Raw genomic sequence first — 23,454 nt, 5'->3', positions numbered from 1 at the left:
TTCAATTTAAGTCATCAAAAAAATTTAGTAAACTATGTAAAATGAGGTTCTATAATGGGTTAAACCACCATAATCTCCACCGTATACACAGAACAGAATCTGATGGAGAAATATCCTCAGCTTTCCAAAGATAATCTGCCTGGGTTTGTAAAAGCTGCAGGATGAGATTTTTTTGCCTTTGAAGACTTTGTGGAAAGCAGAAAAACAGCAAATACTAAAAATCCAAATGCACAACACATAATGTCCTAGAAACACCCAGCTTTAAGCAGACTGAGGAAAAGGGACTAGTTAAAAGTTTTCAACAGGCTGATGAACTGTTAGTCTTTATCTTATGGGGGGGGCGTGGTTTGAGGTGGAGATTTATATAACTTCAACAGTTATGTTAAAGTCATATAAGGCTCTAGTTTGACCATATTTGGACGACAGTTCTGGGCGCGACATCTCAGTGCAGATATATTGGCCTTTGAGACAGACTCTTGAAGATTCCTAACCCTTCCCTGACTGGACTCTAGGGGTTGGCAAAATGTATCACTGGCAGGTTCTTCACGAGGTCTCCAGCCTTCAACCACCCCGCACTCACTCTGCCATCATCAGTTGCTCAATAAGTCCATCCTCACACTGCATGCGTCCCCATAAACAACTGGAAAGCAAACGTGCTCTTAAATGGTTTCCTATCAGCCTAGTGTAAAACAAACACTAACATTTAGTAATAATTCCACACAAGCACAAGGGGTAATTTTTGTTGTGCTAAACAATGATATAAACATAAAAACAGAATTTATATATAATTAACAATATTGAAACACTAACTAATGACATTAATTTTTCTCTGCAATGTATTGCCCCCAAAAAAGCAGTAGAAGCAGATTCAATGGTAGCTTTCAAAAAGGAAATTGTTAAATACATGAACATTTTCAAGGCAATGGGAAATGAGTGATCAATTTGAGATTAATTGGATAGCTTCCAAATGAATTGAATTTAAATTCTTGATCTTAACATTTTTCTATGGTCTAGCTCATCGTCACTCTACAAATGCTCTATAGCCTTTCCCCCACAAGCAATCTGTTGTCCATGCACCGTGGCTCCATGTGTACGCCCATCTTCTTTTGCCCCAGCATTAGAAGCAAATCCTTCAGATGCCTGGGATATACTCTTGATTTTCTCTCACTGTATTAACCTTCTAGCATCCCACCTACTGTGCAAGCTTTCTGTCACTCATGATTTAAAAAAGAAATAAATTTAGAGTACCCAATTCATTTTTCCAATTAAGGGACAATTTACCGTGGCCAATCCGCCTATCCTGCACATCTTTGGGTTGTGGGGGTGAAACCCATGCAAACACGAGGAGAATGTGCAAACTCCACTCGGACAGTGACCCAGGGCCGGGATCGAACCTGGGAGCTTGGTGCGTGAGGCAGCAGTGCTAACCACTGTGCTGCCCCGTCACTCTTATGATTAACCTCTCACAGCAAGCTACAGAATCCATTTTTCTAATAACTGTGAATGGCTTTGGGATAGTCTCCATATTAAAGGTATTTAAAAAACTGTTTCCATTGATAGGAGGGTAAGAAACCAGAGAATACAGATATAAGATAATTGGAAAAAGATCAGGAAGAGATGAAAGAAACCAAAACTAAACTATGTACTGTTAAATGCACTTCTGCATTTGAGTAACATTTGCTGAACAATCCTGAAGTGCCAACAACTATATTAACCACAAATGTAAGACAATCAGTTGAGCTCATAACATGGTTCATTTCCGCTTGCTAGATGCAATGGATCTGTTCGCTGCAAACAAAAGGAATATGTTCAAGCCTTGTGCCTTTTTTGAATTACCCAGAAGTCTATAACCTATACCTCCCTGTTGTTTTCTCCAGGGAAATGCCTCGCCAGAGTTGACTTGCCAACTAATCAGCACTCTTTTCTCCTGTAGTATAAATTGCGTTCATTTGAAATTTGACATCTTGCTTTTCTCCCGATGAGTTCAAGATGAAAGGTTTTGGCATCATGTCTCTTTTGTCAGTAATTTAAAAGAAATTTTGTGCAGCGAGTAGTTGTGATTTGGAAAGCACTGCCTGTAATGATAGGGATAGCCGATTCAATAGTAACTTTAAAAAAGAAAATTGGATAAATACTTAAAAGAAACAAATTTTGTTCACCTTTTACTACCCTGATAGTCACATAAGATCCTGATAAAGCAGTTGTTGATTAGCAATCAATCTCTGTCAATGGTTCTACAGCAGATCTAGACACGAGACAGGAAAAACCCTCTTTAGTGTGGAACGTTGGGAACCATAGATCCAAATATTATCTGTTCTTCCCTAGCATGCATTAACACCATTGTACATGGGTTAAAAACTTCAATGGCTGGTCCAGGGCAAGTGCCAGGTGTTTACGAGTTATTCCTCCATATCCAAGTGATTTTCACACCATGGGCGAGATTCTCCGACCCCCCGCTGGGTCGGAGAATCGCCGGGGGCTGGCGTGAATCCTGCCCCGCTGGTTGCCGAATTCTCCGGCACCGGATATTCGGCGGGGGCGGGAATCGCGCTGCGCTGGTTGGCGCCCCCCCCCCCGGCGATTCTCCGGCCCGGATGGGCCGAGGTCCCGCCGCTAAAATGCCTGTCTCGCCGGCGTAGATTAAACCACCTACCTTACCGGCGGGACAAGGCGGCGCGGGTGGGCTCCGGGGTCCTGGGGGTGACACGGGGCAATCTGGCCCCGGAGGGGTGCGCCCACGGTGGCCTGGCCCGCGATCGGGGCCCACCGATCCGCGGCGGGCCTGTGCCGTGGGGGCACTCTTTCCCTTCCGCCTTCGCCACAGTCTCCACCATGGCGGAGGCGGAAGAGACTCCCTCCACTGCGCATGCACGGGAATGCCGTCAGCAGCCGCTAACGCTCCCGCGCATGCGCCGCCCGGAGATGTCATTTCCGCACCAGCTGGCGGGGCACCAAAGGCCTTTTCCGCCAGCTGGCGGGGCGGAAATTTGTCCGGCGCGAGCCTAGCCCCTTAAGGTTGGGGCTCGGCCCAAGATGCGGAGCATTCCGCACCTTTGGGGCGGCGTGATGCCCGACTGATGATTTGCGCCGTTTTGGGCGCCAGTCGGCGGACATTGCGCCGATACCGGAGAATTTCGCCCCATGTTCACCATTTCTAAAAAGCCAAAATAGCTGACAATAAACTTCAGAAAGCGACACATGAGCACATCAAATACCATCAGATATTCATGTTGCAGCATTCTTGTTTTAAGGAAAAACTTTATTTTTGATATAACATGCCACCATGATCTGCCTCACAGCTAGCCACCAATACCTGCCTCCCATTACTATAGTTCTCACTCCTTGCTAAGGTAGTAAAGCTAATTTAATGGCTTTACATTGTGTAAATTACTGAAGCTGTTTTTCTGCAGACCAACGGCAAGATTGTAGATGCAGAAAACGCCACAGCCACATAATATCACAGTATTAATATCAGTTGCTGAGAATCAGAATCTGAATTAAGACCAACATAACAGTGTTTAAAAACTCTTGTATATAGTATTCATCATACTTTAAATATATCTGTAGTATGAAAGATCTGTCATTACTTCTCTGATTGGCTCAAACATAGGATTGCATAGGATTCATGGCAAAGAAGCAGGCCATTCGACGTAACCCAGTCAAGATTGAAGTGTATAGTTCAGTCAAAATTTTATAAGATACCAGTCAGGAGCTTGTAATTATCACATAATGAAATTAACACAATGTTTAGTTAATATCTTTCAAAATTGTTTCCACTACAATATTGATTTCAGACTCAGCTGAATAAATAAGTTATTTTTGTAACAATATAAACTAATGACTACTGTCAAAAGTCAAGGAACTCAGAAAACAAATACTCAACTTATTAACAAAGTTTCACTAAATTGTTGCTACTAGCAACAGCATCTACAGGACACAAAAGGTAATTGGCAAGGAACTAGAGGAAAACTATTTTCTAAGTGTAGTGAATTACAACGATCCAGCATGCAATGACAGAAAGGGTGGTGGAGAAGATTCAACTTTCAAAAGGAATTGATAAGCACTTAAAAAGGAAAGGAATTGCACAGCAATGGGTAAAGAGCAAGGGAGTGGGGCTACTGTATATAGTCAAGTATTGGTCAATCTTGTGTAAAAGTCGACCCTTGACTTTTAGTCCAAAAAAAGTCATTTATTTTTTGTATATCTTGCTACCATCTCACTGGTGGGCACTGCATTCCCGCCATCTAATATGCAACATGGTATCAAAAGGAATGGCAGATACACAACCGAGTTCAAACTTAAAGTCGTTGAGATTGCAGAGTAGACAAATAATTGTGAAGCAGCTTGAGAATTTAAGAGAGAGGTAAGGGAGCATATTGCAGAGCCGTTGACAGAAATTTTCCAGGCCTCTCTGAACACAGGTTTGCAAATGTGATACAGTTGTTTAAGGGGCAAAGGATAACCCAGGAAACTACAGACATGTCACTTTGGCATCAATAATGGGAAAACTGATGGAGGCCATAATACGGGATGAGATAAATATATACTTGGAGAAAAAATAAGGTAATACTAGATAGTCAACATAGCTTTGTCAAGGGCAGGTCATGTCTGATAAATTTAATTGTTTTCTTTGATGAGGTGACACAGGCAGTGGATGAAGGTAGTGCCGTGGATGTTGTATATCTGGACTTTCAGAAAGCATGTGATACGGCAGCACATGGAATGTTGGCTAGCAAATTCTAAATGTTTGGGATTGAAGGGTCCTTGGCAGCATGGATTAGAAGTTGGCTAAGAGATAGGAAACAGAGGATAGGTATTAGATGGGCATTTCTCAGACTGGAGACAAGTTGAAAGTGGTGCTCCCCAGGACTCAGTGTTGGGACCCTAACTAGGGAGAATAGTGAATTGTGATGATGACACTGAGCGACTTCAGAGAGACATTGAGAAGTTGGCCAAATAGGCAGACACCTGGCAGATGAACCTCAATGCAGAGAAATATGTGATAATGGATTTAGAAGAAACATATAGAAGAGACAATATTTAAAAGAGACAATATAGGCTCAATGGTACAACTTTGAGCGGAGTACAGGAGCAGAGGGATCTTGGGGATCAAGTGCATAATTCACTGAAGATGGCCAGGCAAGTTCAAACAGTTGTTAAGAAGGTTTATAGGATCCTTAGGTTTATAAATGGAGGTAAGGAATATAAAAGCAAGGAAGTGATGCTACACCTCTACAAATCACTGGTCAGACCACATTTGGAGTACTGTGTTCAGTTCTGGGCCCCTTATTTAAGGAAGGATGTTAAAGCCCTGGAGAGAGTGCAGAGAAGGCTTACTAGAATGGTACCAGGAATGAAGAATTTTAGATAGAAGGAACGATTGGAGATTTGGGCTGTTCTGTTTGGAGCAGAGATGATTAAGAGGTGACCTTATTGAGGTGTTCAAAATGATGAACAAGTTTGACAGGATAAAGAAGGATATTCAGTTTCCACCAGCTGGTATGTCAGGGGTCACAATTTCAAGATGGCCAGCAAGAGAGCTAGGAGGGAGATGAGGAGAAAAGTCTTTACTCAGAGTTGTTGGGGTTTGGAATGTGTTGCCTAGGAGAGTGGTGGAGGTGTATTCCATAGGAGGTTTCAAAAGACAGCTGGATATATATTTGAAGGTGATTAATTTAGAGGGCTGGGGAATGGGACTAGCTAGATAGCTCTTTAGGGACCAAATGCAGACATGATGGGCCGAATGGCATCCTTCTGTGCCGTAAATAATAACATAACATAAAGAAACAAAACCATAAAAAAAACGGAGAGCAACATTAGAGATTGGAGGAGGCTCTATACACAGCTTGCACAAATTCCTAAGAATAAATAAGCCGGGTGACAGAGGTCATTGTGGATGGCCCGAAGTCGGTCATCTTGCGCGCTGGCGCATGTGCCGCGGGACAGGGCATCTGGGGGCTCATTGAGCTTCCCAGGACGATACATGATATCGTAATTATAGGGGCAGAGTTCAATTCTCCACCTCAAGATCTTATCATTCATGATCTTGGCCCGCTGTGTGTTGTTGAACATAAAGGCTACCGACCGTTGGTCGGTGATGAGAACCAGCCAGGTAGTGCCTCCAATGTCGCACAGCTTCCACAATAGCTTGAGCTTCCTTTTCAACAGAGGAGTGTTGAATCTCGGAGGCGTTGAGGGTACAGGAAAAGAAGGCCACTGCCTGCCTGCCTGGTTAAAGGCAGCGGTCAGGCCGACTTCTGACGCATCGCTCTCCACCTGGAAGGAGATGGACTCGTCCACCGCGTGCATTGCGGCCTTGGTAATGTCTGCCTTGATGCGGCTGAAGGCCAGGCGGGCCTCAGTCATCAGGGGAAAGATGGTGGCTTTGATAAGTGGGCGGGCTTTGGGGACCCACTGGGCATAATATGAGAAGAACCCTAGGCATCTCTTCAGGGCCTTGGGGCAGTGGGAGTTGCGGTCGGGGTCGGGCCCGAGGACTCCGTTTTCCACGACATAGCTGAGGGTGGCTAGATGTGCGGAAAACGCATTTTTCCTTGTTGTAGGTGAGATTTAGGGATTGGGCGGTTTGGAGGAACTTCTGAAGGGCAGCGGCGTGGTCCTGCTGATCATGGCCGCAGATGGTGACATTATCCAAGTACGGGAACGTGGCCCACAGCCCGTGCTGGTCAACCATTCGGTCCATTGTTCTTTGGAAGACCGAGACCCCATTGGTGACGCCGAAGGGGACCCTGAGGAAGTGGAAGAGGCGACCGTCTGCCTCAAAGGCAGTGTAGTGGCTGTCTTCCGGGCAGATCGGAAGCTGGTGGTATGCGGACTTCAGATCTACCATGGAGAAAACCCGGTAGTGTACAATCTGATTAACCATATCCGCTATGCGGGGAAGGGGGATACGCATCGAGGTGCGTGTACCCATTTATGGTCTGGCTGTAGTCTACAACCATCCGGTTCTTTTCCCCGGTCCTGACGACCACCACTTGGGCTCTCCAGGGGCTATTACTGGCCTCGATGATCCCCTCCCTCAAGAGCCGCTGGACCTCCGACTTGATAAATGTCTTGTCCTGGACACTGTACCACCTGCTCCTGGTGGCGACGGGTTTACAGTCGGAGGTGAGGTTCGCGAAGAGCGAGGGAGGGGCGACCTTAAGGGTCGCGAGGCTACATACGGTGAGAGGGGGTAGGGGTCCGCCGAACTTCAGGGTCAGGCTTCTGAGATTGCACTGGAAATCCAGTCCTAACAAGAGAGGAGCGCAGAGATGGGGTAGGTCATAGAGTTTAAAATTGGTGTAATCGGCGCCCTGTATCGCGGGGTTCGCGACACAGTACCCCCAGATCTGCACTAAATGCGACCCGGAAGCAAGGGAGATTGTTTGAAATGCGGGGGAAATCTGGAGGGAGCAGCTCCTTGCCATGTCCGGATGGATGAAGCTCTCCGCGCTCCCGGAGTTGAACAGAAAGGGCGTTTAGTGCCCATCGATCCGGACGGTCATCATAGAGTTCTTGAGGTGCTTGGACTGTGACTGGTCAAGAGTGATCGCGCCGAGCTGCGGGTAGCCGGCGTGGTCGGTGGTAGCGAGGGGGTCCCAAGATGGCGGCCAAGATAGCGGCCTCCGTCGGTCGCACATGTCGGGCGGCATTGAAGATGGCGGCCCCCATGAGTCGCACATGGCAGGCAGGGTTGAAGATGGCGGCCAAGATGGCGGCCCCCATGAGTCGCACGCGTCGGGCGGAGTTAAAGATGGCGGCCCCCACGGATAGCACAAGGCGGATGAGGCGTCATAAGGGAGCTTTACCGGCAGGCACGCAGACACGGGGTGTGCGGGCCTGTGAGTTGGGCCTGCGATTTTGGAACTTTGGGTTGGGCCAAGCAGACTTTGGCAAAATGTCCTTTCTTGCCGCAGTCGCTGCAGGTCGAGTTCCGAGCTGGGCAACGCTGCCTGGACTGCTGGTTCTGACCGCAGACAAAGCAAGATGGCCCCCCGGGTTGGGCGGGCAGCTGCGCGGCATAGGCCTGGGACACCCTCGGGTCGGGCGATGGCCGTGCCTCCGGCGTCCACAAGGAAATCGCGTGGTCGGAGGGGAAAGCATTTAGGCTCTGGAAGGCTACCTCTAACGGGGTGGATAGTTTTACCGTCTCTTCTAGGTCGAGGACGCCCTTTCCGAGCAGGCGCTGTCTGACATAGCTGGACCGGACTCCAGCCACATAGGTGTCCCGGATGGTGAGTTCCATGTGCTGCGAGGCCGTGACGTTCTTGTAGTTACAGTTCCGAGCGAGTACCCTCAAGTTGCGTAGATATTCCTCCAGCGATTACCTTGGGCGTTGACGGCATGTGGTGAGGAGATGCCATGCGAACACTTCGTTCACCGGCCTCACGTAACATCTTTTCAGGATCGCGACCGTGTCTGCGTACGTGGTCGCGTCCTCGATTAGTAAAAAGATTGTGGCTCACCTGGGCGTTGAGGAGACTCAGCTTGTGTGCCTCGGTGATGGCGGGCGAGGAGGAGGAGGGGAGGTAGCCCTCAAAGCAGCGGAGCCAATGTGAGAAGATTCCTTTGGCTTCAGCTGCCTGTGGGTTGAGTGACAGTCGATCAGGTTTGAGGGCGGCTTCCATTGCGATATCTTAGCTTATTAAATTGATGTGACCATCAATTCACACGAGACGATTAGTAGAAGTGAACAGTGCTTTTAATAAGCTAGATCTGTGCCTGCCTGCGACTGCTCTGTACTGAGTGCTGCCCACAGGCTGCAGGTTTATATACCACCCCCGAGGGGGCGGATCCCACAGGGGCATCAACAAAGTACAGTACAATACAGTGGTGAATTGCAGTAGCAATATGTTCACACACACAGGCCTTGAGATAATGAAGCAGCTCATGCTGTAACCTGATACCTTTAGTTCAAATCGGAGACATTTTTATAAAAGTAAAGTTTTAAGTTACATAAAGGGAATGAGTTTTCTACCCTTTAATAGAAGTTAATTAGTTTAGCAAGCAATTGATTAGAATTGCCAGAATCTTAAGTTTGAATTACTTGAAATAAAATTTATTTGTGAATGATAAAAACTTAATGACACCAGTTAAATGTGGAAATCTGGAGAGAACAGTTGATTTTAATACAGGACAATTCACCGCAGCTAACTGCTGCTTTTCAAAAAGCAGTCAACACCTTTTTGTAAAATTGTAAAAAGGGAAGAATATAACTTGAAACATTTAGGAATACAAGAAAATACAATGCTTAAAAATGATAAGGTATTGAAAGGCTGGAATGCCACAGAATAATTAGCAGGAAGCCTCCCTGCCAGTGATCTGACAAACTAAGGTCAAGCTTAACATGAAAGCATTCTCATGTTAGACATTACAGAAACTAGATGTAGAATCAAATGGACAAAAATGTATTGCGGTAAGGAGCAGAAGACAATACTTTAAAATGTCATGTAATCAGCAAGGCTGTTAGAAGGGTGATATCCTGAATCGCTCTCATCCAGACACACTCTTACACTCAGCTAGTAAAGTGATCTCGGTCATGGGAACGACTGTTGCTAACTTTTGGTTGGCTCTTAAATTGTAATTTGCTCTGTTTGTTTAACCTTTGCTCTAGAGTCACCAGGTATCTTTATGATACCGCCACGAGGTTCAAGTTCAAGTAATGATCAATAACTCAACACACCAATTAGTAAGATTCAAATCAAAACACATTTGTTATACACAGTAAATCACTACTCATGCATAAACTCTACTTTCTAGACTATTCCTATCACTAAAAGGCCTATACTTAGCTTCGGAATTGGCCCACCAGATCAGGGGAACAAATGGCCTTTCGTTCAGGTCCTGAGTCTGCAGGATTCAAAAGCTGGTATGGACTGGTAGCTAGGAGCGCCTATCTCGTAGCGAGCGTCGACTTGAGACTTACTTGGTTTGCGGCCGCTGGACAGTTCACTCTCAGGGGTTGCTTCGCGTTGCTGAGTGACCCTGTCAAGAAGGACGATTTGAACTTGGGGGCTTTACTTTATAGTCCCCAGGGGCTTCCCGCCCTTTGGGGCGGACCCCGTACCTGGTTCCAAGTGATTCCGAGGAGTCTGGCTTGGCTTTATTCACCTTAACTGTTGCAATTGTGCCTTGGAATTGCTCATTACTATGCAGATGGCTGCTGGTTTCAGTGCTGTCTGATTTCTTACAGGTTTCAATACACATGATTTCTGTATTTGCTAGTCTTTGCCTGTGTTGGCTGAATTTCCCTTCAGCCTTTGCGGTTCTCCATTTTAAGTCAGGAAGTGGCCAACCCAGGTGGCTACAGGACTGAATACGAAAACCGAGCAGAACCGCAAAACATCCAGGAAGAAACCAACTGATAGAGAGATTGTCAAGGAGGCCCAGGAAGGTCTGATCAGCCAACCCGGAGAATCCAGAAGCAAGATCTTTTTACTTTTCTGCAAAGACAGTGATTTTATCTTTTAAAAGAAAATAAATAAATAAAATAACTTAAAAAGTTTTAACCTGAAACAGTGGTTATTACAAAGTTTACTTTACTTACTTAGCAACGTGGGACCCAGGATCGATACTACTAAGTGGTAAGTAGATAAAATTCTTCCATGAAGATATGGGTTATGCCGGGGGATAACTTGAAACACTAGTTTGACCCGAATAGCACCCACCTAAGCCTGCATAGGGGTCAGGGAGTGAGAATCCCTGTTCACCATTTAGAATATCTTGACCCTTTTTTGGTATAGGGGGAATTCTAAGAACCGTGGTGAGTTTTTTACTTCACACCGAGCTGCCCTAGATCACGTGAATGATATTGCTGCTGAAGTTAGATCACAAGCCTTGTATGTCCTTCAAGGATAGCATGAGAAATAAATGGAATGACTGGAATATTGGTGGAGAGATGACATTTACCAAGGGAGGCAGTATACAGGCTCCTATGTTAGCAGCCCTGTGTGATTGGGCAGTAGAGGCCTAGAATGAAATCAGAGTGGAGATAGTTGTCAACTCATTCAAGAAATGTTGGACATCCGATGCACTTTATGACACAAAAGATGATTATTTAGGAGATTGTCTGGCCAATGAAGACTCAATTGCTGATGAAGATGATATTGATGATACATTCAAGAAGCAGATTGAGATATGTTATTGAAACAAATAGGAGGGTGCTTTTTGTGGATTTTAATACACGTTCAATGCGTATTCTGCATATAAGTAGTATTCTAAGGGTAGCACGGTAGCATTGTGGATAGCACAATTGCTTCACAGCTCCAGGGTCCCAGATTCAATTCCAGTTTGGGTCACTGTCTATACGGAGTCTGCATATCCTCACCGTGTGTGCGTGGGTTTCCTCCGGGTGCTCCGGTTTCCTCCCACAGTCCAAAGATGTGGAGGTTAGGTGGAATGGCCATGATAAATTGTCTTGTGTCCAAAATTGCCCTTAGTGTTGGGTGGGGTTACTGGGTTATGGGGATAGGGTGGAGGTGTTGACCTTGGGTAGGGTGCTCTTTCCAAGAGCCGGTGCAGAATCGATGGGCCGAATGGCCTCCTTCTGCCCTGTAAATTCTATGATAATCTATGATTCTTTTCTGCTGTTATAAATAATGAATGAAAAATAGGCCTCCAAAAAGTTCCAGAGATGCAGAGGAAAGGATTGCAAAGATGATTCTGGATAGGAGCGAAAGCAACAGGGTAGTTGTTATGGGAGACTTTGACTTTCCAAATATTAATTGGAAACGCAATAGTGCGAGTACTTTAGATGAGTCCATTTTTGTCCAATGTGTGCAGGAGGGTTTCCTGACACAGTATGTAGATAGGCCAACGAGAGGCGAGGCCATATTGGATTTGGTACTGGGTAATGAACCAGGACAGGTGTTAGATTTGGAGGTAGGTGAGCACTTTGGTGATAGTGACCACAATTTGATTACATTTACTTTAGTGATGGAAAGGGATAGGTATATACCGCAGGGCAGGAGTTATATCTGGGGGAAAGGCAATTATGATGCGATGAAGCAAGACTTAGGATGCATCGGATGGAGAGGAAAACTGCAGGGGATGGGCACAATGGAAATGTGGAGCTTGTTCAAGGAACAGCTACTGCGTGTCCTTGATAAGTATGTACCTGTCAGGCAGGGAGGAAGTGGTCGAGCAAGGGAACCGTGGTTTACTAAAGCAGTCGAAACACTTGTCAAGAGGAAGAAGGGGGCTTATGTAAAGATGTGACGTGAAGGTTCAGTTAGGGCGCTCGAGTGTTACAAGTTAGCTAGGAAGGACCTAAAGAGAGAGCTAAGAAGAGCCAGGAGGGGACATGAGAAGTCTTTGGCAGGGAGGATCAAGGATAACCCTAAAGCTTTCTATAGATATGTCAGGAATAAACAAATGACTAGGGTAAGAGTAGGGCCAGTCAAGGACAGTAGTGGGAAGTTGTGCTTGGAGTCCGAGGAGATAGGAGAGGTGCTAAATGAATATTTTTTGTCAGTATTCACACAGGAAAAAGACAATGTTGTCGAGGAGAATACGGAGATTCAGGCTACTAGACTAGAAGGGCTTGAGGTTCATAAGGAGGAGGTGTTAGCAATTCTGGAAAGTGTGAAAATAGATAAGTCCCCTGGGCCGGATGGGATTTATCCTAGGATTCTCTGGGAAGCTAGGGAGGAGATTGCTGAGCCTTTGGCTTTGATCTTTAAGTCATCTTTGTCTACAGGAATAGTGCCAGAAGACTGGAGGATAGCCAATGTTGTCCCCTTGTTCAAGAAGGGGAGTCCAAAGATGTGCAGGTTAGGTGGATTGGGCATGATAAATTGCCCTTAGTGTCCAAAATTGCCCGTACTGGGTTATGGGGATAGGGTGGAGGTGTGGACCTTGGGTAGGGTGCTCTTTCCAAGAGCCGGTGCAGACTCGATGGGCCGAATGGCCTCCTTCTGCACTGTAAATTCTATGATTCTAGAGACAACCCCAGTATCTATAGACCAGTGAGCCTTACTTCTGTTGTGGGCAAAATCTTGGAAAGGTTTATCAGTGATAGGATGTATAATCATCTGGAAAGGAATAATTTGATTAGAGATAGTCAACACGGTTTTGTGAAGGGTAGGTCATGCCTCACAAACCTTATTGAGTTCTTTGAGAAGGTGACCAAACAAGTGGATGAGGGTAAAGCAGTTGATGTGGTGTATATGGATTTCAGTAAAGCGTTTGATAAGGTTCCCCACGGTAGGCTACTGCAGAAAATACGGAGGCATGGGATTCAGGGTGATTTAGCAGTTTGGATCAGAAATTGGCTAGCTGGAAGAAGACAAAGGGTGGTGGTTGATGGGAAAGGTTTAGACTGGAGTCCAGTTACTAGTGGTGTATCACAAGGATCTGTTTTGGGGCCACTGCTGTTTGTCATTTTTATAAATGACCTGGAGTAGGGCGTAGAGGGATGGGTGAGTAAATTTGCAGATGACACTAAAGTCGGTGGAGTTGTGGACAGTGCGGACGGATGTTACAAGTTACAAAGGGACATAGATAAGCTGCAGCGCTGGGCTGAGAGGTGGCAATGGAGTTTAATGCAGAAAAGTGTGAGGTGATTCATTTTGGAAGGAATAACAGGAAGACAGAGTGCTGGGCTAATGGTAAGATTCTTGGCAGTGTGGATGAGCAGAGAGTTCTTGGTGTCCATGTACATAGATCCCTGAAAGTTGCCACCCAGGTTCAGAGGGTTGTTAAGGCGTTAAATGTTAAATAAATGTTAGCTTTTATTGGTAGAGGAATTGAGTTTCGGAGCCATGAGGTCATGTTGCAGCTGTACAAAACTCTGGTGCGGCCGCATTTGGAGCGTGCAATTCTGGTCGCCGCATTATAGGAAGGATGTGGAAGCATTGGAAAGGGTGCAGAGGAGATTTATCAGAATGTTGCCTGGTACGGTGGGAAGATCTTATGAGGAAAGGCTGAGGGACTTGAGGCTGTTTTCGTTAGAGAGAAGAAGGTTAAGAGGTGACTTAATTGAGGCATACTAGATGATCAGAGGATTGGATAGGGTGGCCAGTGAGAGCCATCTTCCTCGGATGGTGATGTCTAGCACGAGGGGACATAGCTTTAAATTGAGGGGAGATAGATATAAGACAGATGTCAGAGGTAGGTTCTTTACTCAGAGAGTAGTAAGGGCGTGGAATGCCCTGCCTGCAACAGTAGTGGACTCGCCAACACTAAGGGCATTCAAATGGTCATTGGATAGACATATGGACGAGAAGGGAATAGCGTAGATGGGCTTTAGAGTGGTTTCACAGGTCGGCGCAACATCGAAGGGCTGAAGGGCCTGTACTGCGCTGTAATGTTCTAAATTGCATAAATTTGTAGTTTTGGCTTTGCTTTGGATTAATTTGATAAATTTAGTGCACACAAATTAGTGTCTATCTCTGTGGAGGTATTATTTAATCACAAATAAAAATTCAATAATAAAATACATTTTGGCTCCTTTGGTGTTACTTTTGAGAGAAGGGTTGGCAGGAACAGTCTCTGAGTTGTCAGCCCCCGACGATGGGAAAGGGTGGATTTTAACCCCTCAAACCTATTACTCATCGAAGGGCATTTTAGCTAAAAATTTTGTCTTTGAAACTTGACTTTAACACTAATGTATACTACAATTGGATAGCTCTCTGAAAGAGCTGGCAAAGGCACAATGGGTCAAATGGCGTCCTCTGTGCTGTATGATTCTATGGAAGTCAGTATCTTTGTTAGAAATGCTCCAAAATTTGCTCCACATAGCCCCGCCCGTCTGTTTGAAGCGTGGACAGACTACTACAATCCACAGCTTCCATCATGGAGTCAACTCCCAAATCACAATGCAGCCATTTTGCTGAAACACAAATTCCAGAATTAAGCTTGCATTTGCTGCTTTTACTGGAGTAGCTCTGCCAGGTCCAATCAGCTCTGGAATGCATTTCAGCCTTGGTTCAAACATGAAAAAATCAAGTTAATTCCAGAGGTGCGCTGAGAGTGGTTGCCCTCGAAATGAAGCAGCTTCTCCAGCATCCTCCCCACATACGCGCCAGCAGCGGCTCCTTCACTCCCCTCCGGCAGACCCACGATTCTTATATTCTGCCTGCGTGACCGGTCCTCTAGGTCTTCGACCTTCTCCTGAAGCCGCCTCTGCTGATTCCACATCAGCTGCATCCCCGCTGCCGTCGAGGCAAACTGCTCCTTGTGTTCCCCCGCCACCTCCTCCAATTTATGGATCACCTGACCATGGGCCTCCAGCTTCGTTTCCACTTGGTTGACCACCGACCTGATCGAATCCACCGCCCGGGCCAAGTCCTCCAAACTCTCCTCCCGTTGCTGGGTGAACTTCTCATTCAAGAAGCTCATCAGCTGGTCCGTCGACCATTGAGCCGGCAGGACTGCTCCCTGCCCCTCTGCCATCTCCAAGTGCGTCGCAAGCTCCGCACCAGCTACAACTGACTGATTCCTTCTTTTTCGACCGGTTCTGGCCCTCAGCTCCATACATCAGAGGGTCAATCTCTTCCACTCACTCTCCTGCACCTTTATTCCGCCTCACATCCACCTGTTAAATGGGGAAAAGGTCCGAAAAAAACGCCACGAGTGCGAGCCTCCAAATGTGCGACCAGTCACTCCATGGTCGCAGACTGGAGGTCTAAGAGATGCTCTTTGAGACTATTTTAAGAGATCGACCCGAATCCTGTCAGAACAATGCAGGATCTCTAGCTGAAGTCTTCAGAAACTGTCTTCATGCTTTGACATCCAGAACAAGTGAACAATCTGCTCAAATGCCTGGTACTCTCGCTCCTCCCATTAGTTATATCATCTTACTAACTGAACACAAAGATCTCTAACTAAGTACTCCACAAGGAACCTCCTTAACCCAAACAAAAATCCATTCGCCACAGCCTTTACAATGTTTTAATTCTGGCTCCTAATATCTTTCAAACCAGGATTATTTAAAAACATGATTGCAGCAGTCATACACACACCAACCCAGGTTTTTAACCCATAATGCACCAGATACATACAATACATCTGAAATTCCTACATTCATCACACTTTGTCATATGAAAGCCCTTGCAAAACCGGAGGCCAATGAGGTCAATGGGAAACCACCCAGTTACTGCTGTCATATTGCCATTCCCTAGTTGTCATGAGCAAACAACCTGAAATTCCCTAGCTAACATCATCGTGGATGGCCTTCTGCACAGGACTGCAGTGAATTGATCACTGTCTACCACTACCTTCACAGTGCAAGCAATGCAAAGCTGTACCGCCCACATCCCAAGTAAAAAAACATATTGGTGTAGCAACACGTGACTGCTGAAATAAAACACATTTAATTAAATCATTACTAATGTATTATCACTTGCATAGTGACATAACAACACTGACAAATTAAGCAACATCTTGTCCTGAAATAAAAATGCTCGTTACTAAATCATGAGTTTAGCTGAATTTTTAGAAATAAACATTTTTAGAAGACGTGGCAAGACTGGTTGATGTTTCACAAGCTTCTCAAAATCATTGCTTTATTTTCAGCCTGTTGAATTAAAATAAGTGACTTTGCGATCTTAAGTGTAAATGAGTACTTATTTTGTGTATTGATATTTGTGGGTCCACAATTTCATTGGTCGAAATACATCTGCCATCTCTGTAATGGGCTTCTTTAAAGAGCTGCATTTGATGTTTGAAAGACTGATGGTTGAGTACAGTTCCTGGATCTGTCAATATTTTGGTAGGCAAACTCCATTCTAATTAGGAAATATATTGCTGTTTCTTCACTTGCTCGATCAAAATCTTGGAACCCCTCCCTAACAGCACTATGGGTGTATCTACACTCCATGGACTGCAACGATTCAAGAAGGCAGCTCACTACCACCTTCTCAAGGGTAATTAGGGATGGGCAATAATGCTAGCCTTGCCAGTGATGCCCACATACCATGAATGAATAAAAAAAGGCTCCTTTCTAAATTGGTAAGGAACAAATGGATCAAATATGATTTTTGTTTTGCTTACAAACAGACAGAGAAACTATTGGGAACTTCCTTCATTATCAATGTAATTTATTTACAAAATTAAAGCTCACTCGAACGTGAGAAAATAACCTACTTGGAGCAGCGCTGTTTATTTTTGTTTGTTTGTAAGTTGTCCGTGGCTCTGCTCACTTGTGCATCTTGCACACTGTACAATTTATTCAAGGAAACAATAACAGTATAATAGGGACATCCACAAATACTTTGGCTATTAGCACCTTTACATAAGTTATGGGAAAGAAAACTTGAAGATTGCATTTTGTTGCACATTTATTTCAGATGAGCTGGAACGAGTCAGATTGTATTGCTCATGCAACTTAAAATTATGTTAAAATGTAATATAATGTAATGCCTCACCATAATCAACCCCCACAATAACAGACACGATTCTTAAAGGACTAAGAATTTACAGCAGGTTGTTTGCAAGCACTGAAAAAAATCTCAGTACAATTTGTGTGACCAAAACATAAAACAAAGCACAAATAAGAGCATAAAACAAATGTAGTTTTTTCATTTTTTTTATTGAGACGTTTCTTACAAAGCTTTTGTTGAGGTACGTGAAAAAATAACATATAAAAAATAGATTTTGCTTTAGCAGAACTCCTAGTAGTAGAAAGGCATATCCAAATGCTCTGTTGCTACAGCAGGGTTGGATTCAACAACACAAAGGCCTGTGAGCAAAAGAAACACTTTATTAAAAGTCAGACTTTAAAAGATTCATTATTTTAAGTCTTTATAAATGTGTTATAAAAATATTGTTCTGTTGTGGTTTAAATAAATTTGCTATATGGATTTGAATACAGATACCAAGAATAAATTTTATTCACAATTGAATGCAAGATTTATGCCTATAAAATTCATAGCCACTACTTCCTTTTTATGCATGGTGGCGCCATTGTAAAACTAAACAAATCTTAAGTGTCAACTTTAATGTCAGCTTGGCTCGGTTGGTCGAATCTAACCTCAGAAAAAGGTGTGGACTCAAGCACATTAAGCACACAATCGAAGTTGACACTTAAATACAGCATTGACTAACTGGTACTTTGATCAGAAACATTAGCATAGTTTTCTGATCATAACTATTTGCAAAACAATCAGAAAATCGAGAGCTGATCTTTCAGCAGAGATATTAATCAGAAATCCCATTTGCCTGATTAGGTGAATGTAAAGACCCAGGGCATATTTTGAAGAGTCAAGACTTGGAATTGTGCCATACACCCTGAATGGAGACAGCCATGTGATCTGGGACAATTAATGGAGGAAAAACACTTGGAATAGTGAGGCAAGTTGGAGAGTATCAAATTCTGTCTTCCCATCTTTAGGCAGCCTAGCACTACTTTTCTCAAATGGATTGCATTGCTGATGCACGAGTTGTATTTTATTCCCTCCTGCTTGCCTCAACAGAGCACTGCATTTGGAACTGGGTTATTTTACAAATATGCTTATATCTTGCTTTAGTATCGGACAAGCTCGTTAATTGTAATTGTGCACAATTTAACATAGCAGAAATATTTGATATGTTATAAGGAACTTCCAAGTAGTCCATAGCTGAACTTGTATATCTTTCAAACCAACTTGTTTTTTATTGAACTGGAGGTTAACGAGAATCTAGTACCTCTATTTCTAATATGTAATGGCAATGCTTTTTGGTTACTGTCCTTTGACTATTAAAATATAGACCGTATGTCCGTGGTAAATCTAACACATGGAATTTCATGAACATTTTAATGCATTAAAAAGTCAAATTCTGATCAGCTGATGGTGATTTTCATATTCATAATTCAAATATACACACACCATAGGTGAAAGAGGGAGAGGAAATGTTAAGTTGAGTTGTGCTGAAGTTCGATTAGCGTCCTTTAAGTTCAGTATTCTTAGCACAAAATATACTGTAGATGCTGGAAATTGCCTTGGGTGATGGCAATCTGGTAGTTTCATGGTCACCATTACTGACACTAGCTTTTTATTTCAGATTTTATTTAATTAATTGCGTTTAAAATCTCCAGCTGCCGTGATGAGATTTTAGCTAACTTCTCTGGATCATTACTCCAGGTCTCTAAATTTCTAGTCCAGTAATGTAACTTCTATGCTTGAACTCCCTAAAGTCCAAAGCTCAAAGTGAGAAAACAATAACATGTATTAGCTAAAGTTTGAAGAATGGCCTGGTTTTCCAAGCATTTATCCAAGTGGTTGAAAAATAATGGGGCATCTTAATGGAGTAGTTTAAGTCATTATCAATTACTTATACTTCACTTTCACAGAGTTTCCGAAAATACCATCAGTTCTTGTCACGGCTTGGACATATATAAATATATCTTTATCATTGCTGGGTCAAAATCTTGGAGCTTCCTACCTAACAGCCCTGCGACAACACCTTCACCATATGGACTGCAGTAGTTCAAGGTGGTTAAACCCCACCTTCCAAAGGCAGATATTGGGAAGCAATAAATAACCCAAGTCCCGAAAACAAATACAAAAAAAGGGTGAAAAGAGTAAACTAAAGCCAGAGATATTATGAATGAAAACAACAATGGTGGATGTACTCAGGTCATGTGGCATTCTAGAGACCAAGGATAGGGGTTTCACATTTCAGCTCAATGATCAATTATAACCAAAAGAGGAGGAACACAGCTAGTGAGAAGAAAAAGGTTTAGTCTGTGATTGGGGGGCAGGTTTGGAGATGATTGACAGAGTCAATCATGGAATGACAAAAAGAAACAATAATGTGATAAATGAGAAAAAAAAGGCAGTTTTAGAGGATGTGTGAATAGGTTTTGCAAAGACGAAGGAAATTACAGAAATTCTGACAAAGCACAAAAGAGTCCAGTGGCCCTGAAAGATAGTGAAAGAAACACGCCAGTGACGATGTGTGTGAGTTGTCAAGTGTTTTCAGCATGTTCTGCTTCTCTTCTAGAATTTCAGCATCTAGAACATTTTTCTTTTTGTTTATAACATAGATTGCAGAAAGAAGGAAAGACTAAAGGGAGATTAAGAGTTCCAGTTCTGTGCATTTAAAATAAATTGTTCATGGGATATGCACGTCAATCGCTAGGCCAGCATTTATTGCCCATCCCTTTAAAATTGCCCTCGAGGAGGTGGTGGTGCAGTTTCTTGAATTGTTGCAGTCCATTTGATGTAGGAACACTCACAGTGCTGTTAGGAAGAGAGTTCCATGATTTTGACCCAATGGGCAGTGAAGGAACAACGATATTGTTCCAAGTCAGGATGGTTTGTGACTTGGAAGGGAACTTGCAATTGGTGCTGTTCCCATGCATCTGCTACCTGTCCTTCTGGGTGGTAGAGGTCACGGGTTTGGAAGGAGCTGTTGTAGGAGCCTTGGTGAGTTACTGCAGTCCATCTTGTAGATAGTACACACTGCTGCATTATTTGTCACTGGTAGAGGGAGCGAATGTTGAAGGTAATAGATGGCGTGCCAATAAGCGGGGTACTTTGTCCTGGGCGATGTCACATTTCCTGAACGTTGTTGGAGCTGCGGTCATTCATGCAAACGGAGAGTATTCTGTCACACTTCAGGGGCGGGATTCTCCGACCCCCCACCGGGTCGGAGAATCGCCGGGAGCTGGCGTGAATCCCGCCCCCGCCGTGTCCCGAAGTCTCCGCCACCAGAGATTCGGCGGTGGCGGGAATGGCGCCGCGCCGGTCGGCGGGGACGGGAATCGCGCCGCGCCGGTCAGCGGGCCCATCCCCGCTGATTCTCCGGCACGTGATGGGCCCAAGTCCCGCTGCTGGAATGCTTGTCCCGCCAGCGTGGATTAAACCACCTTTTGAACGGCGGGACAAGGCGGCGCGGACAGGCTCCGGGGTCCTGGGGGGGGGCGACCTGGCTCCGGGGGGGGGGGGTGCCCCCACGGTGGCCTGGCCCGCGATCGGGAGATGAGTTAATCTCCACAGAATTCCAGCCTCTGACCTGCTCTTATAATAACAATATTTATATCGCAGGTCAATAGTAATCCCCAGGATGTTGAAGGTGGGGGATTCAGTGATGGTACTTGCAAGTTATTAGCTCAAGCCTGAATATTGTCCAGGTTTTGCTGCATTTGCACGTGGACTGCTGCAGGATCTGAGGTGCGGCGAATGGTGCTGAACATTATACAACCATCCAAAAGCATCTCCACTTCTGACTTTATGATGGAAGGTAAGTCATTGATGAAGCACCTGAAGATGGTTGGGCCTGGACACTACCTTGAGCAACTCCTGCAGCAATGTCCCATGACTGAAATGACTTACCTCCAACAAGTACAACCATTTGCCTTTGTGAAGAGTATGACTCCAACCAGTGGAGAGTTTTCTCCGATCCACATTGAGTGCAGGTTTTCTAGGGCTTCTTGATGTCATACTTGATCACTAGGTGCGAACCATTTTGCCATTCACCCGGCCCGCTCCCAATGGCGAGATCAGGATCTTGCCCCAAAATGGCGAGAAACTCATTAAGCCTAATTCGCATTTATTTCAATCTCATTAGCGAGATTGAAGTTGAATGCAGCGGCCTCCTAGGAGTCACCCGACCTCACAGCAAGAAATCATGTGGGCATCGTTTAGTACTCCTCTACAAAAACGCGGACCTGGCGCAATGGCTACTGAGGGGATGTGAGGAAGTGAGCAGCCCTCTCCATTTACCGCCATGCAGTTCAAGGACACCAGAGCTTCTGCTGCAGTGCTCTGGGAGGGGGGCCCCTTCGGGGGACTAATGTTGTTTGGGGGGCTTGAGGGCGCTAGGTCGGGGAGGGGCGGTTTGAGTCTGTGAGACATTCAAGCCATCTTTAAATATTGTGGAGACCCATTACAGAGGCTACCACAGCTGCAGCCTGTTTGTCCTACCAAAGTCTCCCAGGACAGAGCAATGCTACAGCTTCTCTCGTGAAAGTCAATTTCATCCTCTTTGACTGTGAGCAGCCTCTAACTTCACACCTGAAGGCTATCTCAAAGGAGGGATTAGCCTTGTTAGTTGTGATAGCACTTCACGCTCCTGAACTCCCAAGTGTTTCCTCGAAGGAACAGATGGCCTGTCTGATAGGATGATTAATGGACTGGATAGGCAGAAGGACAGGTAGTAGTGGGGAAGCAGGCGGGCTGCAGAAGGACATGGACAGGCTAGGAGATTGGGCAAAGAAGTGGCAATGGAATACAACGTGGAAAAGTGTTATGCACTTTGGTAGGAAGAATGGAGGCATAGACAATTTTCTAAATGGGATAAGGCTTAGGAAATCAGAAGAACAAAGGGACTTAGGAGTCCTAGTTCAAGACTCTCTTAAGGTCAACGTGCAGGTTCAGTCGGCAGTTAGGAAGGCAAATGCAATTTTAGCATTCATGTTGAGAGGTTTAGAATGCAAGAGCAGGGATGTACTTCTGAGGCTGCATAAAGCTCTGGTCAGATCCCATTTGGAGTATTGTGAGCAGTTTTAGGCCACATATCTAAGGATGGATGTGCTGGCCTTGGAAATGGTCAAGAGGAGGTTCACAGGAATGATCCCTGGAATGAAGAGCTTGTCATATGAGGAGCGGTTGAAGACTCTGGGTCTGTACTCTTTGGAGTTTAAAAGGATGAGGGGGGATCTTATTGAAACTTATAGGATAATGAAAGGCCTAGATAGAGTGGACGTCTTTAAGACAGAGATAGATAGGTTCTTGATTTTTTTTAATTTAAAATAATCTTTATTGTCATAAGTAGGTTTACATTAATACTACAATGAAGTTACTGTGAAAAGCCCCTAGTCACCACATTCCTGCGCCTGTTCAGGTACACAGAGGGAGAATTAAGAATGTCCAATTCACCTAACAGCATGTCTTTCGGGACTTGTGGGAGGAAACCGGAGCACCCGGAGGAAACCCATGCAGACACAGGGAGAACGTGCAGACTCCACACAGACAGTGACCCAAGCCGGGAATCGAACCTGGGACCCTGGAGCTGTGAAGCAACAGTGCGAACCATTGTGCACCATGCTGCCCATGGAGGAGCACTTCGAGGAGACACTTGTCATTTTGCAATCGCCAGCCCACAGGTGCATCTGGGAGGTGATGGATACTCGGTATGCCCGGGCATACGACTATGTCACCTTCAACCTGGGCCATGCCCATCAAGGTGCCTGGGCTGCAGGAATTGCTCAATGGCTGGGACACTCCAGGTCCAGGGAACTAATGATGGCATGCATGTCGCCCTGCGAGCACCTGGACATCATGGAGTGCCCTACATAAAAGCAAGTGGTTCCACTTATTGAATGTTCAGATCCTGTGCAACCACTGCCTCAGGATCACGCACGTGTGTGCACACTATCCTGGGAGCGTGCATGACAGCTACATCCTGGGGCAGTCAGAGATCCTCAGTGTCTTTGAGGACTACTCCAAGATGACAGGTTGGCTTCTGGTGGACAAGAGATATCTGATGAGGACCTCTGATGGCGGCCATGGAGTGAGTGGTCGCACA

The 23,454-nt window shown here is 45.0% G+C and overlaps 1 protein-coding gene across 3 annotated transcripts in view; it reads right to left on the bottom strand.

Moving 5' to 3' along the window:
- rnf130 (ring finger protein 130) overlaps nt 1–23,454 on the bottom strand; it is a 282,069-nt gene that overhangs the window by 5,322 nt on the left and 253,293 nt on the right. For 2 of the 3 annotated variants that reach the window (XM_072512681.1, XM_072512682.1), the window contains one exon: nt 17,515–17,683. The exons of the other annotated variant lie outside the window; for it this stretch is intronic. Coding sequence is in view for 1 of the 2 variants with exons in the window: in XM_072512682.1 (XP_072368783.1) it covers nt 17,668–17,683 (16 nt within the window). In the remaining variant the exon portion in view is untranslated. Of the gene's footprint in view, nt 1–17,514; nt 17,684–23,454 lie in introns of those variants that run through there. 3 annotated transcript variants of the gene reach the window in all.

The sequence above is a fragment of the Scyliorhinus torazame genome, chromosome 7 (genome assembly GCF_047496885.1).
Source record: "Scyliorhinus torazame isolate Kashiwa2021f chromosome 7, sScyTor2.1, whole genome shotgun sequence".
NCBI lineage: Eukaryota > Metazoa > Chordata > Chondrichthyes > Carcharhiniformes > Scyliorhinidae > Scyliorhinus > Scyliorhinus torazame.
Note: the sequence above shows the minus strand (reverse complement) of the source record. Positions and strands in the feature narration are given on the sequence as shown.